General features: G+C 32.9%; 1 protein-coding gene across 2 annotated transcripts in view; it reads right to left on the bottom strand.

Annotated features, from left to right (window-relative positions):
- Positions 1-18,483, bottom strand: part of DECR1 (2,4-dienoyl-CoA reductase 1) — a 61,568-nt gene that overhangs the window by 8,836 nt on the left and 34,249 nt on the right. For both annotated transcript variants that reach the window (XM_051970823.1, XM_051970824.1), the window contains 2 exons: positions 3,067-3,166; positions 1,662-1,734 (listed from right to left, as the gene is read on the bottom strand). In XM_051970823.1, the coding sequence (XP_051826783.1) occupies positions 1,662-1,734; positions 3,067-3,166 (173 nt within the window). The remainder of the gene's footprint in view (positions 1-1,661; positions 1,735-3,066; positions 3,167-18,483) is intronic.

Here is an 18,483-nt window from a genome sequence, read left to right as displayed (position 1 = left end):
TATGTTAGGACTAGCTGAAGTCTATCAGTCAACAGTAAATATTTATTAAGTGCCCACTATGTGTCTGACACCTTGCTAAGTACTGTGGATGCCAAGAAAGGCCAAAAAAAAAAAAAAAAAGTCCTTGTCCTCAAGAATGCACAGTCCGATGAACTGAAATAACTGAAAGTGAGAACCAAGGGTAAAAACTGAGGATGATTAGCCTGGAGAAATGAAGACTTAGGACAAGATGATTAATCAAGAGCAATAAGAAGAAGCTACAGAAAAGATTTCAACTTGAGAATTAGAGCTACAAAAGAGTGGGCAAATAAATGCAATGGAATATTATTGTTCTATAAAAAACGATAAGCAGGATGGTTTCAGAGAGGTCTGGAGAAACTTGATGTTAAGTGAACTGATGCTAAGTGAAATGAATAGAATCAAGAGAACATCATACACAGCAACAATATTACATGACAATCAATTCTGATGGATATGGCTCTTTTCAATAGCAAGGCGATTTAAGCAAGTTTTGATAGACTTATGATGGAGAGAGCCATCAGCATTCACAAAGAGGGCTACAAATTCTGAATGCGGATCAAAACATAGTATTTTCACCTTTTGTTGTTGTTTGCTTGCTTGATTTTTCTTTCTCATTTTTTCCCTTTTGATCTGATTTTTCTTGTGCAGCATGATAAATGTGGAAATACATTTTGAAGAATTGCTTATGTTTAGCATATATTGGATTACTTGCTCTCTAGGGGAGAGGGCAGAGTGATGAAGAAAAATTTGAACACAAGATTTTGCAAGGGTGAATGCTGAAAACTATCTTTGCATATATTTTGAAAAATAAAAAGCTATTATTTAAAAAAAAAAATAAGAGTGGGCAAGACTGATAGAAGGAACAAGATTCTCCCTCACTAAAGGGCTTCAAACAAAGGCCAGAAAAAATTCTCATTTGGTGTATTATGTAAAGTGTTAAATTTTAGCTGTGGGCTGATATCATTTCCAGTAGAGACACATCTTTTGCCAGTTAGATTCTATGAAGTACCTAATGTTCTCAGCATCCAAGATTCAAATCTGAAAGGAATCATAAAAGAAATCTAAGCATAATGGATGTATTGCTTGCCTCTCAGTGGACAAGGGAAGGCAACAAGGAAAGAGAGAAATTGGGAGTCAACAATTTTTTAAATAAATGTTAAAAATAAACACATATTAAAAAAAAAGAGAGAGAGCATTTAGTTCAAAACTTCACATTTTATAGATAAATAGTCTCAAGCATAGCAAGATTAATTGACTTGCTAGGTTACAAAGAGAGTAGGAAGCACAGGTAGAACTGAAACCTACACTCTCCTGACTCTAAATCCAGCGCTTTTTCCACTAAACCACACTCTTTCCTAAATAATGATAATTACGTCAGCTTTACTTTGAAATTACTACTAAAATGCATGAAATATATATGCATGTAATATAAATTTTGTTGATTCTTCACCTTTCTTTTCATTTGTTCTTACTTTAAAATTCTAGATAACTGAATGTAGCCATTTCAATATTAATATATTTCAATATTACAAGGCAATCAATTGCCCAATGGTCATTTCTATATATCTTAAATAAAAGGGCAGTTATTCAATATTCTTACATTCCATATGCATCATGATGTTACATTAACTAAGACTTACTTTAGTTTTGATAGGTCCTGGTTGTATCACATTGAATCGCATGCCATATCTACTCCATTCAGCTGCAAGAGACCTAGAAATTATCATAGAGAATAGGAAATCAATAAAGAAATTGTCCTTAAAAAGGGCACCGACCTTCCATGGACTAAGCCTACTATCAAGTTATTCTCTTTCCCTCCTCATAGTGCCTTCCCTTTAATAGCATCTTTCTTCTTACTACAGCTAAATCTGATTAGTCTGCTAAACTCCTGTATGGATCTAGCATGTTTAGGCCTCATGACACATTCCTTTAATGGATTCTTCCAAATGCCTTTCTTTGGTACTGCTCTCCCAACTTTATTTCATATTTGCCACTTCTGGTGCCCATTTTATCTCTCATTTTATCTGAAACTTCTTTTCTTAAATAAACCTATCTTTAGGCAAAGGGGAAAAAAGGTACTGATTTCTCAATTGGTGTGAGAGGGTTGAGAGAAAAAGAATTTGGAACTGAAAATTTTAAAAATAAATGTAAAATGCATAGATTAAGTCTTCCTATCTTGCCCAGGCTAGAAATATGGGGACTCACTCACAGACCCAACCCCACTCTAATCAGCACAATGCTCTCTAATTGACCTACCAATTTACCCCTCTTCTCTCCTGAGGGATCACCAAGTAAATGCCAAATTTGTTTTACTGAATCTCAGAACTCCCAAGCACAAGAGACCTTCTTAACATCAGGAAACACAGGCACACAACACCACACCTAGCAAATCTGTTTTCCAAGGATGCACAGTACCTACTGCCACCAAGACAATGGAAGTTAGTACTTTGCAGACTAATTTTCACCAATTTAACAAATTGCTCACCATATGCATAACACTAAAACACTTTGAACTTCAGTCATTTTTTTCAGTCGTGTCTTGACTCTTTTTGTGACCCTATTTAGGTTTTCTTGGCAAAGATACCAGAGTGCTTACCATTTTCTTCTCCAGCTCATTTGACAAATGAGAAAACTAAGGCAGACAGGATTAAGTAACTTGCTTACAGTCACACAGCTACTAAGAGTCTGAGGCTAGATTTGAATTCAGAAAGATGAACTTTTCTGACTTCAGGCCTTGTACTCTACTGTGTTACCTAGCTGCCTCAGTTGATAGTGTACCTTTTCTATAACTACCTTGAAATGCTAAATGCCTGCTTTCTTAATCTCTGTTTGGCCAATGTGTGAAAGTAGATTAGCTCTACAATATGCAGTAAATACATTAAAATTCACTTAGGGCTGCTGTTTAGTATCTATAGAGGTGTCTTGCATCTATAAGATGGTCAAAATGCAAGTAAAAGGAGTTTTAAAAAAGGCTACTAGTACAGCAGGTGCTACTAAATTGCATCAATCAACTTAAGTTGCAGGATAAAAATGATTATTACTTACAGGCTCATTATTTCCACACCTGCTTTGGCAGAAGCACTTGGCACTACAAATGCTGATCCACTCTTAGCATAGATAGTTGTGATAGCCAGGAATGCAGCCCCTGAAATTGTATAAGACAATAAAGCTGATTATTAATAAAGCTATTTCTAATGAGACCAGAAAAACGGTAGAATGAGAAGAAACCTAGCTCTTTTTCACAACTTTCAGCAAAGACTGAGAAAGAGCAACAAACCATGGAAAAGCCAAGAAAAAATAATAGTAGGTATCTTCCAGTCCAGGATAGCCAGAGACAGAAACCTTTCAATATGGGAATAGGGTTGGGGCCTGTAGTTGTGAAACTGAGACAAAAACAATGACCTAAAAAAAAAAAAGCCTAGAAATCACATCTCAAGTAATCATCAATAAAAATTGCCTGGATCTAACAGAACCACTCAGTCAATAAGCATTTATTTAGCACCTTCTAGATATCTGGCACTGTGCTAAGTGCTGGGGATAAAAGAAGGCAAAAGACAATTCTTATCCTAAAAAAAAAAAACCTCACAATTTAATGGGAAAGACATGAAAAAAATTATGCAAAAACAAATGATATACAGGATAAATAATCCACAAGAGGAAAATACTAGAAGTAACAGGAATTAGAAAAGGTGTCCATTTTGCAACCCCTTTTCACCCAAAAAATTTTTACATATTATATAGGTATACAAATAGAAAAATTTACTGATAATAATTCAAAATTTGACAACTCTCACATTCAGTTACAAGACTCAATATGAGGTTGCAACCCACAGTTTAAGAAGGTGGGCTGTAGAAGACAAAATTCAGGGGAAAGAAATTAGAGGGGCAAGCAAAGTGAATGTAGAAAGAATTTACCAATTCTTGAAAAAAACTTTAAAATAAACACCTAAACAAGTAAAAGACAAAATCCAGAGCTTCCAAAACAAAGAAAAAATTAATATAAGCTATCAGAAAGAAAGAGTTCAAGGACCAAAGAGCTGCAATCATTATCACATGAGGTTTGGCAGCTAAAGCTTATAAGATAATATTCTAAAAAGCAAAAGTTAAACATCTGAAATCAATTTTAACTGGCAAAATTAAATCTGATCCTAATGGAAGGGAATGGACCTTTAATGAAATAAGAGGATTTCTAATCATTTCAAATGAAAAGACCAGAGTTGACTAGAAATATAAAAATACAAATAAAAAATATAAAAAAGATAAATATATTTGAGCAATTGGAAGAAATTATCACAAGGGTGAAATAAAGGAATAAATGTCCTTCCAGGACCAAATATCATCAAGGATCCAAAAAAAGGAGTTAAATAAAACAGAAGACCTGGGAAACTGAATTGTATTTTGGTGATCTTAAGAAATAAAAGGAAGGGTAAAAATAATAAATCAGGGAAGAAAAGGAGATAGGGCTTGCTACCTCCCATAATCAACATACATAATAAGGGTTGAAGGCAGAACACACACACATACATAAAGATATTTGTTGTAGGAATACATTGAGCTGAAAAGGGAAACAAAAGAACTAGGAAAGACTATGTAGAAAATGAGAAAAAGGATAAATTCAAGAAAGGACTGATCATAAACAAATAAACTTCAACCTTGGAATATGGATTATGAAGAGGTGTTAAAAAAGAAAGAAAGAGTAAGAAACTGATGTGGGTGAGAGAAAGATAAGAGGGGATACAGAAGAGGAAATAGTATTAATATAGATCAGTGGTCCTGAGCATGTCTCCTCTTTCATCACTTGTATCCTAATAAAGAGACTGGGAGCTAAGAAAGTATAGTCTTAGCATAATCATACAGAGGTAAATACACAATTAATAACAATCATAATGTGAATGTAAATGGGACAAACCCATCCATAAAATGGAAGAGAACAGCAGAATGGATCAGAAAGCAAAAGCTAACACAAGTTGTTTATAAGACATAAAATATAAAAATTAACATAGTTAAAATAATGAACTAGAGAAAAACCTTTCATTTAGGTGAACACAAAAAAGGAAGTAGTAGCTATTATGCTATAAGATGAGGCAATAGTAAAATTAAGTTTTATTAAAAGAAATAAGTAAGCTACATAATGCTTAATGGAATCATAAATAATGAATTAATGTCCAATTCTTCATATATACACACACCAAATGCCATTGAATCTAATTACCCAAAGAAATTTTTTTTAATGTATAGGGAAGAAATAGTAAAACTCTTAATAGTTTTAAGATTTAATGTATCCCTTCTTAGACATAAAGAAATCTAACAAAAAATAAAGAAGAAAAAAAATAAATTTTTTCCAAATGAAATTTTAGAAAGTTAGATATGATAGACTTCGGTAACTGTCTATGTATGTATGTGTGTATAACATACTTGCATATATTATCTATATATACACGTGTGTGTATGTGTGTGTATCTCAGAAGTACATGAAACTACAAAAATTGACCACTGCGCATGTTTTAGGGCATAAAAAGCTCACAAAAAGAGAAAAACAGAACATTAACATAAATAATATTAATATATCTTTACATAGAAAATTATATTCAATCACAGACATTTTGAATAAAGTATTAAAATTTAGCAGAAAAAATCCTAAAGAATTGATGGGAATAAAGAATAAACCATAAAATAATAATAGCTGCCATTTACATAACACCTACAATAGAACTTTACAATTATTATCTCATTTGATTTTCACAACCCTAGAAGGTAGGTGTACTTATTATCCCCATTTTCTGAATGAGAAAATTAAGGCAAACATAGGAATTTACATAGAATTTGAAAAAAGAAAATAATAATATTGTGACAACATACCAAAACTTTAAGGATATTGTCAAAGTAATCCTTAGGAGAAAGTTTGTATTTGTAAGTACTTTCATCAGCCAAATAGAGAAAAAAAAACCCAAATCAATAAATTAGGCATGAAATTTTTAAAACTATCTGAAAAACAAAATATCAATATAGAAACTCTGAAAATTTCTGAAAGTGATGAGCAAAATTAAAAATAAAAATACTGAATTTATATATCAAAATACAATTATATATAATGCATTTCTTAAAATTAAATATCAAGCATTAACTGATTTTTTAAAAAGAGAACAAAATTATTAGCATTAAAAATAAAAAGAGCAATGCACACAAAAAATGAAGAAACACAAAAAAAATTATTTGAAATTATTTTGCCAACAAGAATAAATTCTATGGATAAATATATTTGAAAATATAAAATATCCAAGTTAACAGGACAAGAAAAAACAAGAACATGAAAATTTAAATGATCCAATCTCAAAAAAAGAAACTAAATAAATCTTAAATCAATTGAAACAACAAAATAATTCTATCAAATAATGAAATTGACATGGACTAGATTAGAAATTCAAGTTTCAGAAGCAAATGGATACAGTTAAATATTTAATAAAACCAAAGATCCCAGCTACGGAGAATTCAATGTCAATCTTTTTTTTTAATTCAGGGAAGATTTAATAACATTTTGAAAGAAATTAAGTATAAACTGACATCTCACATAATGTGCTAAGAAAAGCTTCAAATGAATATTTGACTTAAAGGGTGACATCAAAAACAAATTGGAAAAACAAGGAAGAAATTACTTTTCATATTTATGGATAAGGGGAAGAGTTCATGAACAAACAAGAGTTAAAGAAGTTCACAGAAGATAAAATGAACAATTATGATTATATAAAATTAAAAAGGTTTTGCATAAACAAAACCAGTATAGTTAAAAACTAGCCAAGGGGGGGGGGGGGGGGCGGGGAGGAGGATTTACAGCAAGTGTCTCTGATAAAGGTCTTCTATTCAAGATATAGTATAGAACAGATTCAAAATTTTAAGAATAAGAACCATTAAAAAGAAGAAATTCAAACTATCAACAATAACATAAAAAAAAGTCCAAATCATTAATAATTAGAGAAATGAAAATTAAGGCAACCCAGAGGTTCTATCTCAGACTAAACAGATTAGCAAAGTCAATTTTTTTTTAAAGGAAAATTATAATTGTTGGAAGGACTGCAAGAAAACAGATACACTAAGGAGAATTTTGCTGTGTCTATGACCTAGTCAACCTGTTCAGGAAAGCAATTTAAAATTTTGTGTGAAATATTGGCTTATACCTAAATTCTGTCACACTATTGTCCATTTTCCCCCAAGAGTCCCAAACTGTGCATACTTTCTGAACAGTAGCATCCCTAAGATCATGTTCAAAGATATCAAAACAAGAGGAAAATGATTCATGTACAAATAATATATAACAGCTCTTTTTGTAGTAACAAAGAATTGGAAATCAAAAGGATACCTGTCTACTGAGGAATGGATAAAGAAACCATGATTTATAAATGCAATGGAATATTATTATTATTATTAAAGAAATAGATTTGGAGAATGCTGGGAAAATTTCTATGAACTGATTCAGAAAAAACTGAGTAGAACCAACAGAACAATTTATACATTAACAAGTTATTTTAAAAAATTTGAGAACTGAGCAAGGCAATGAGCAACTATGATTGCTAAGGACTGATAACAAAGCACACTATCCATCACTTGACCAATAAATAATTGCCTCAAGATATAGAATAAAGTAAACATCTTCAGACACAACCAGGTTAGAGATTTGTTTTGATTGACTATAAATATCTGTTATGAGGGTTTAATTTTTCTTTTTTCTTTTTCAAAGCAGGGAGGAACTGGGAAAATGTAGAGGAGAATAGGGATAGGGTAGGAGAAAGAAAGATGGATGATGGAGTTATCTTTTTTAAAAAAATGGAAGTGAGAAAACAAAAAAAGCTAAAAGAAGCACAGACAAGCAAGAGAAATTTGAAAACTATAAGTTAAATTTAACATACTTAAATAGAAAAGCAAGTTGCATATAAAAGGGATCTGCAATGTCATGTACAATCTTATGTTCTACTATATAGATATACATATACACATATATATACATACATACATATATATGGAAATGCTCATTTTACTAAATTCAGAATAAATATAAATTTTAAAATAAATAAGATTATCTTATATTTATGTCTCTGTTCAATAGAATAAGATCTCCTTGAGGGCAAAGACTTTTTTATTTTGGTCATCATATCCTCAATGCCTAATAGTGCCATACACAGAGCAGTTTCTGAAAAAACTAGAATATTCTTTCAGTGGTGCAGTGGGAGACAGATTTGGTAGCAGACCAGGCAAGTACTATGCACAAATGCTGACAAGTTCCCCAAGAAGACTAACCTTCATAGTAAGCTGAAAGAAGTTTGTAAAAGGTTTTTCCTCCCAAATGGAGCCCTGTGGCTCTCTTTCAGGCCCAAGTAATGCATATCAAATCATAAAAATCATGAGAATCCAATATCTAATTTGCTTTTTAACATGATTGAGGGAGCCAGGACTTCTCTACTCTAGGGAAAGACTCTTTTAGTTGCTGACTTTAGATTAAAAATATTTAGTTCTCACTTTTCAAGTTAACGTCTTGATTATAAGAGGAGAGCTTTTCTGTTGGTCAGTTCATAAACATTCATTAAGCTGAACGCTATGCTAGATAAAAAGACAAAAACATGGTCTATTGGAAGAGGAATAAAAAGAAAAAACTATGCATGCAAGATCTACATAGTGTTATCTCAACTCTCAAAGGAGAAGGTAATCTCAAAGGAAAAGCCCAAGGGATGGGAGAATAGAAAACACGAGGAAAGATTGCCTTTTAAAAATAGGATTTCAGTTGAGTCTTAAGGGAAGCTAGCTATGTTACATGAACATGAATCACTTCCATGTTTGCCTACACAATTCTCTTAAGAATTCTTTCTCATAAATCTCCTCACTATGAACTTTAACTACAGTTCTCTTTTCATATTTCTCAGAATGCTTAGGTTTTGTTCTCTTAATTTAGAATTCTGACCAGGTTGACAAGTATTTTTGAGTGTTTAATAAAGACTAGGAAGCATTCTCTTAGAAACAACTTTTTTTTAGAGAAGAAAGAATAAGACTCCCTTTATCATACCATACCAGTATTAACTTCTTTGGGTGAAAATGGCTGTTTTTCCTTGTTTTTTGTTTATTTCATGCCATTGCAATATAAACTTACTGACCAACAGGTTTGCTCCAAGGCAAAGCACCCCTAGTCCTCCAATCTTGGGTCAGATGATTGATCACTATCTGGCTCAATAAGAATAAAGACGGATCCAAGAGGAAAAATGGGCAATAGAAAGAGCATCCAAGCCAGTTCACATAATATTACTGGGCCCTTATGGCAAGGAAAGCAAAAATGTTTAGACTGTGTCAGCAGAAACATCACTTCCTTCAATCCCAGCTTGGCAAGAGAACTAAGTGAATCACTCTGCTTCTTTTGTCAACGTAGTGCTGGACAGAAAGAAGGGAAGGCAACTAGCATTTATGATTTCTTCAACTACTATGTCACAGGCCCCATGTCAAGCATTTTAAAATTAACTTACTGGATCCATACAACAATCTGGTGAAGTAAGTGCATTAATATCTCTATATAGATGAGGAAATTGAGATATAAACAATGGCTAAATGACTTAATATAAGGTCATAAATCCAGTTAAGTATCTAAGGCCAAATTTGAATTCAGAGATTCAAGTACTATATCTATAGCTTCAGGAATTTTGCTGGAATCCCTATAGAGGCTGGTCTTAATGGGTAATTATGTTAAATCAAGGATATGAGCCTAACTAATATAGACAAATTCAAATTTAATCAATCTGAGCCAAGAGTACTTTAATAATAGTATCATTTAAGATGCAAACTAATGTTATAATATAAATGCAAAAAAAAAAAAATGTGCTCTATGGATGCCGAGATATATAAATTTCATACTTTTATTCACTCCCCTCAGACTGGGTAAGTAAAATATATTTTGCTTTTGTTTATACAGGGTGTCCCAAAAGTCTCAGTCCTGTTTTATACTAGTAAAAAAATTTTTTTAAGTTTATTTAAGCTTTAATAGCTTAAAATAACAATAGCTAACAACATTTATAGAGCACTTACTAAAGTGCCAGGCACTGTGCTAAGCACTTTACATTATTATCTCATTTTATCCTCACAGCAATCCTGTAGAGATGTCCCAAACCTTTAAGGTTTACATTCCCTGAAGGAATCCAATGGGGTGAGGAGTCTAAAATTCTATTATCCCTCTTTTACAAGAAGGAAAATGTGGCTTACAACGGTTAAACAACTTGCCAAGTTTAGATAATGCATGCAGCTATGGAGCAGAAAAGTATTAAAGTAAAAAAGTGGTGACTTTAGTCTTATCTCATTCACTCAATCCCTGTATAACCTTAAACAATCCCTTCATCTCTGGGTCTCAATTTCCTCATCTATAAGATAAAAATGGGATTATGTGACTTTTAAGGACATTTCTAGCTCTAATAGTGTTCATTTAAGACCTTAAGTTCTTTACATTATATTACAATGCCTTCTCTGACTTGCTAATATGTACTCACAAATAAAGCACTATAATGTCTAAATCATCATCAGAGGATTCCTATGCATTGTTTTTGTGAACATTATATCATAAAGATCCTATGTAATGTTAGATGCTACATATACTCCAAAAGGTATAGACTTCTGCCCCTAGACACACAGATTGCTCATTGGATAGAACACTGGGCTTAGATTGAGGAAGTTCAAATCTGGCCTCAGACACTTACTAGCTGATGTGATCCTGGGCAAGTGATTTAACCTCTGTCTGCCTGTTTCCTCAATTGTAAAATGAGGATAATAATAACTCCCACTCCCAAGGTTGTTAGAAGGAACAAGCTGGAATTTATAAAGGACTTAGCACAATGCCTGGCACATAGTAAGTGCTTAATGTTTGTTTCTTTCCTTCACAAAGATCCAAGATACTATGGTCATGTCTCTTCTATCTAATTGTATCTAGATGTAATGCAAGAGGTTTAAAAAATACTACTAGTAGTTGCTGTAATATAATCACCATTAAAGTCTGCCTCCCTTGATTAAATCTACTCTAGCTAAGGCAAGTGAAGATCCAAGTACCTTCATAAGAATTATTACTGAGTCCAACACCCATCACTGTCTCTACTTTATCCATGTGTTTTATTTTTATTATTGTATAACTTCTTTTTTTCATGTTTTATACTTTGCACAATTTTCCAAAAAGCACAAAAGATCATGTCTAAAGTCATCAAAGTGTTTATCTGATTTCACATATAGTTGAGAAGAATGTATATCTTGAGATCATAAGCACTTGCAGACAAAATATAAATCTTTTCCTTTCTCATTCTTTCATCTTTTGGCTCCCTTTTGATGACACTGCCTCATAGGCCACTCATTTTAACACTGATTATACATTCGCTCATTCCCCCACCTCAATGGGGAGTCAGGGGAATATTCCTTGCTCCCCAGTACCACCTCCAGGTTCCCCCTCTACTACCATGACTCAATAACCTCTCCTTTTTTGAGGTTCACTTAATCCATATCCCCCACCAAACAAGTCTTTTTTCTACTGAATTCCAAGTCTACTCATCTTCCTTCCTCAATGAGATCAGTGAGTGGATTGTAGTCTTTCTCTCCTTCCTAAATCCTTCTTTCATACTGATGGGGCATTGTCTAACATATTAATTTTGTAGATAAGTAAACTGAGGTACTCAAAACTTAAGTGATGTCCTCAAGATCACACTCAAAAGCATTTGTTCTTCAAGCCCAAATCCAATGTACTTTTCACTCCTCAGGGATCTGTTAATATTCCTTTCACTGACAATTCTTATTATGGAATATTTTAAATTTCTTTTTTCAATTTTCTTTTTCCTACATTTAAGGAATAATGTCTCTAAATTTTTTCTATTTCACTGATTTTTTTTTGTTTCTTCCCTTTCCCCTAGCTCTCAATTCTTTGAGCTCTTCTCTCCTGTTCCCCAATACAAAGCCTCCGAATATGTTCTTGTCATTGTAGACAGTAAGTCAATCCTCCAGATTATGTAGGCAATTAAATGCCTACGTGGATGCATAATGATAATATTAATAATAAGACTGTATTTTTAAAGTAATTTTTTGGCTTTTCCAAGTACTTTCACATCCATCATAGATTTTTATTTGTGGCAACCTTATGTGGTAAGTAAGAGGATTATTATTATCACTCCTACTTTGTAGATGAAGGAACAAAAGTAGAGAAAGTTTAAGAGATTTGTCCAGAAGTTTAAGACATTTGTCCAGTAAAGCTTGGGTAAAGGCATGGAAGGTATGCTTATCTAATTTGCAGATAATAAAAAGCTTGGAGAGATGACAAAATTAAGATCCAAAAGGATTTCAACAGACTGGAAAAAAGTCAAAGTTACGCCACTGTGACAGCATGATAATTTCAAAGCAAGAACGAGTAAGTGGTAATCTAGTCCAACTCACACTCAAAAGAACCCACAGTACAAGGCTTTGTTTTGCAAGGCAAAACAAAGACCAATGTGGGGAAACTTTTGTGGTGCAAGGGGCCCTAGGAAGATATGTTCAAAATTGAAACATGACCAGGCTGGGTATTACATATATGGAATCTCTGTTACTGGAGAGTCTGAGGCTAGTCAATTGCTTAATTCTGGTTTAGTGCTCCGGAGCATAAATCAGCTTTATGGATTTAAGCTGGCTCACTTGTATCTCTTTATTCTGACTCTGGCTGTGTTCTGAACTATTTATTTTGGTAATTTTACTCAACTTGTCTGGCATCCTGACTCAGATGTCTGCTCTTGGCCTCTGCATTAGCCTTTGGTGTCGGATACCAGCCACTTTACTCCCCAACCATTACTTTTTTGTTCTCAATGAATAAGATGAAACCATGGTAACAACGACCTCAGAAATCTAAACTAATTTTAATTGCAGACTTTTGTAGTGTAAGAGCGAATAGGCAATAAGAAGATCATAGGTTTAGAGCTCATAGGGACCTTAGAAGCAATCTACTCCAAGCCCCTCATTTTATAAGTGAGTAAACTAGGGGCCAAAGAAGTATAGTAATTAGACTACTTTGAATAGAAGAGCCATGTCTCAAAACCCAATTCTCTGATTCCAAATCTAGCTTTTTTTCTTCCTAACACCTACTTGTTATTGTTGCTCAATTGTGTCTGACTCTTCATGTGCCCATTTGGGGTTTTCTTAGCAAAGACACTGAAGAAATTTGCTATTTTCTTCTCCAGTGCATTTTATTTAAAAAAAAAAAAAAAAAACTGAGGCAAACAGAGTTAAATCACTTGCTCAGAGTCATACAACTACTAAGTGTCTAAGTAGGTGAATTCAGAAAGATAACTATTCATGATACTAGGGCCTGTGCTCTATCCACTGAGCCACCTAGCTTCTACTTGCTGTTATACAATTGAAAACTATAAAAATGAATTGAGGAATAAATGAATGGTGAAAAAATTATTTTAGGCCACTACATGAAAAATAACCTCAATGAAACATATAGTCATATTGCATATTGTTAAACTGGTTAAGAAATATATATATATACTTTTATCAAATATCTTTGATTAGGTTCTAGTGTCTTACTAACACAGAGTGTACTGCTAATAGGAATTTAACTTGAAGATGTGATCAACAAAAACAAAAGGCTTATGTCGATAAGCAATATTCATAGCAAAAACATTATTCTTAGTAGCAAAAAAATCTATGAAAACCTAGTTTTTCAGTAACTGAGAAATGGTTAAACATGGAAGTAGTTTCAAAAGAAATGATAAATATGAATACTATAAAGAAATATGGGGAATAAAAGACAAGAAGCCGAAAGGCTAATACAAAACCAGCTTCAGACCTAAAATATGGTCCACCTTTTAGATGTCTGAACAAGTTCCGTTCAATGAATGTAATAGGATACAACTGTGCTATAAGAACTGATAAAAGAGATGTTGTCAGAGAAACCTGAGAAGATATATATGTGTGTGTGTGTGTGTGTGTGTGTGTGTGTGTGTGTGTGTGTGTGTATATACACACACTGATGAAAATGAATTGAACAGAACCAGGAGAATGATTTATACAGTAACAATATTGTAAACAGACTCAGAAACTTTGACAGACTCAGGAACTCTGATCAATACAATAACCAACCAAGTTCCAGAAGACCATGATGAAACGTATTATCTACTTCCACAGAGAAAAATGATCGACATTGAGCAATTTGATATTTATGTGTATGTTTGGTTTTTTTTGGATGTGGTCAATAAAGGAATTGGTTTTGCTTGATCTTATGTATTTGATTCAGGTTTGGTTTTTTTTTTGTTTGTTTGTTTTTTCAAAGGGAGCAGTTGTGAAGAGAGATGAGAGGGAGAGAATTCAAACCTGAAAATTAAATAAAATTGTACTTTTACAATAATAAATGACCTTTAAAAATATTATGTGATAAAATTATATTCCCTGATACTTTAGCCTTTTAAAAATATGCCTCAATCAATCAGAAATAGGCTTGTTTCCTTAAGCTATGAGGCATGTATAAAACTACAAAATCCTTCAGAACCCAAGAGACTAAAAAATAAATGGAAAACAATGACCTTTCCACCAAAACTCTTTGAGAGGAAAGATCATCTTAATTTTCTGTGTATCCTCAGTACTTTATACACAATAAGGTTTTAATACATGCTTTATCATTCCTTTTCATTAATTCTGATCATAGTAAATAGAACTATGGAAACCTATGTATAACAATGTAAATAGAAAGAACAAAAAATGATGAAACAGAACACTATGTAATAATAAAAATCAAGTTTGGCTTGGAAAAGAGTTAAGAAAAAATACTTTCCTCTCTCTCCTGCAGAGATGAGAGACTACAATTATGAAATTTTGCATATACTGTCAAACATAGTAGATGAAGGGGCTAGGTAGTTAGTTACTTTGTTTTCTGGGTTAATATATATGGTACAGGAAATGATTTAATGGTATGGGATGGAGAGGAAAGAAGATATTCAAAGGAGATGCATTGTGAAAACAAAAAGCATCCATTAAAAATAAATAAGACTTATCCTTGTAAGAACATGCCTCAATCTATTTATCAATCCCAAGCTTTAGACTAAATGAAATTTTTATATAAGTTGATACAGCATTGTGTTTCTTGTAATAATTAGTAAATATACAATTATAACAATAATTGCTTTTTGTTATTATTTAGTTTTAAGTTCTTGTTTCTCTTATTTGCTTTATTTTCAGCTACTTGACAGTTTATCTTGGTTGTTAGAAATTAGAATTTAAAAAGAAAAAGAAAAATATGTGAAGACATATGAGGTAATGCAGAATGATAACAACATACACAAAGTGGAACTATGTTACATTTTTTATTCTGGTTGGTATATTTAAATGTTATGGTAAAATTTTCAAAGAAGATTCATTGCTAACTTGATATTAACAACTTCTCTGCAAACAAATATGCTTTTTCAGAATAAATAGGCTTCAATGATGCAAAATTCTATATAGATTGCAAGGCACTTATGCTTCAGAATTATACTGAAAACATACTGATTTTTTCAATAGTAGAGTTTTTGTCTTTGAAACAAATTGCTGTATAAAGGGAAAGAAATATAATTAGAATTAGTTCTTTAGTAAAGAGGGAAGAAGCACTAAAACAGATTGGTTCTAGATTTAACTCTAGTACTTACTTTGTGACACATGTTCAACTCTCAGGGCCTCAGTTTTGCAATCTATAAAATGAGGAGTTGAAATAGAAAATCTCTACAACCCCTTCCTGAATGTAGGGTCATGAAAATATTCTAGACCAGAAAAAAACAAAACCAAAATAAAATAAATTACACCAAGGAAAACTGCCCTAGTATTCTAGAATCAGAAATTAAAATAGAAATTGAAAGAAATAATTCATTGATCACTTCCTAAAAGAGATCCAAAATTGAAAATTCTAAGGAATATTATAGACAAATTCCAGAAGTCCCAGATCAAGGAGAAAATAGTGGAAGCAGTCAGAAAAAAATAATTCAAATATTATAGAGCAACAGTCAACATAACATAAAATTTAGCAGCCTCTAACTTAAAGGAATAGAAGACTTAGAAATATGATGTTCCAGAAGGCAAAGGAGCTAGGACTATAACCAAAAATCATCTACCAACAAAACTGAGTATAATCCATCAGAGGAAAAAACAAATAAAATAGATATTTAATGAAACAGAGAACTTTCAAGCATTCCTGATGAAAAGACCTGAGATGAATAGAAAATGGGACTTTCAAATACAAACTCAAGAGAAACATAAAGAGGTAAACAGGAAAGAAATCAGGAGAGATACAATAAGGTTAAACTGTTAACCTTCCTATGTGGGAAGATAATACTCATAACTCCAAGAACTTTATCATTATTAGGGCAGTTATAAGAAGTATACAAAGACAAAAAGTCAAGGAGGTTAAATAGGAATAAAATTAAGGGATAAAAAAGAAAGCAATTGAAAGAAAGGGAAAGAAAGGAGAAGAAAAGGTAGAATAGGGTAAATTATCTAACATAAAAGAAATATGAAAGAGCTTTTACAGTAACAGGGAAGATGGGGTTGAACCTTTATCTCATCAAAATTGGATTAAAGCGGAAACAATATACAATAAACAATATACATGCAGTTAGGTACAGAAATTCCACTCTATAGGAAAGTAGGAGAGAAAGGGAATAAGAGAAAGTAAAGGGAAGGATGATAAAAGGGAGGGTAGATTCAGGAAAGTGGTCGCCAAAAGCAAAACACTTTTGAGGATGAATCAGGTAAAAAGAAAGAGAATAGGAAAAATAGAGGGGAAAACAGGATAGAGGGAAATATACAATTAGTAATCATAGCTATGAAAAAACAACCTATGGAACACGTATAAAACTAGAAAATCCTTCAGAACCCAAGAACTAAAGAATAAATGGAAAGCAATGACCTTTCCACCAAACCTTTTGAGAGGAAAGATCATCTTAATTTTCTGTTTCGGCATCAAGTTTCTTTTACAAAGCCCTTATTTTTCTAAATACAGAGATCTGAGTCAAATTTATAAAAATAAGAATCATTCCTCAATTGATAAATGGTCAAAGGATATGAAGAGGCAGCTTTCAGACAAAGAAATCAAAATTAGCTATAGTCATGTGATAAAATGCTCAAATAATACTACTGATTAGAAAAAACATATTAAACAACTCTGAGGTACTATCTCACACCTATCAGATTGGATAATTTGACAGAAAAGGAAAATGACAAATTTTGGAGGAGATGTGGAAAAATTGAGACACTAATTCACTACTGGTAGAGTTGTAAAGTGATTCAACCATTTTAGAGAACAATTTGAAATGAAATGAAAAAGGCTATGAAACCATGCACACCCTTTGTCCCAGCAAAATGCTAGATTTGTATCCCAAAGTGATTTTTAAAAAATGGAAAAGGATCTATATGTATAAATATTTATAGTAGCTCTTTTTTGTAGTGTTCTCTTCTTTTTATAATATATAAAGGTTCTCTCTGAGAACAGGTTTCTTGGGGAGGTTTTCTGGAGGTAGCCTTAGTTTCAGTTCAAAGTAATAATCACTCCAAATGCAGCCAGGTGATAAAATCCAAATGTTTATTTTCTCCTTCCTTGGGCCCGGGTAGCTTTCTTAGGAGCCTCAGTTTTCCTCAGTTCCGAGAGCTCTCATTGATAGTCTTTTGCCTCTAGCTCAACTCCAAATGTCTCCAGCCAGCACCAAGGTAAAAGTTGGAATGAATCTGACTTCACCGCCGAGAGTGGGCTTGTGGGCTTCCTCCCAGAGTGTTCTGTTGCCCTAAGAGCTTCTTGCTTATGTGAGCTCTCTAAAGGTGTGAACACAAGCACTGTTTCTATCAGTTCCACTTAGTACCTCGTTGCAAGTTCTGGCCCATAACATCTCCTTGTAAGATCAGATCAATCATATTGAACCATACTAAATTAGATAATTATTGTCTCTATCAACTCTAATGAGTTAACACTTTGTAAGGATTCCAACATCTCCCGCTTTCTTTTGATTTAGAACATAAGTGGTCATGACCTCCCTGACTTCTCAAGGAGGTGAGAACCCCCCAAAAAGAAGATGATCACGCCTTCCCTGACTGCTCAAAAAAAAGTGAAAATACCATAAAAAGAAGGTAGTCGCACCCCCCCTGACATCTCAGGAAGAGAGATGAAAACACCAAAGGAAATGGGAAATCAAATCAGATGAGCAGGTTTCTGAAGGTGCTCACTTGAAACAGGTATACATAAATCCATCAATATGGGAGGCATTACACATAATTACATAAGCACATAGCAATATAACACAGGCTAGTAGTAATGTAACAAATAACATGGATCAACCTGAGACTTTTGTACATGTCCATAAGTCCTAGAAATAGTCCAAAAGGAATCCATTGTCCACTAGTTCATGTACCAGGAATCCAATAATTCCTGTAAGCTTTTGAAGTTCTGCAATAGTCTCAATTTTTCATCTCAAGGAATCC

This window comes from Antechinus flavipes, chromosome 1, assembly GCF_016432865.1.
Source record: "Antechinus flavipes isolate AdamAnt ecotype Samford, QLD, Australia chromosome 1, AdamAnt_v2, whole genome shotgun sequence".
NCBI lineage: Eukaryota > Metazoa > Chordata > Mammalia > Dasyuromorphia > Dasyuridae > Antechinus > Antechinus flavipes.
This window is presented reverse-complemented; position numbering and strand designations above follow the sequence as displayed.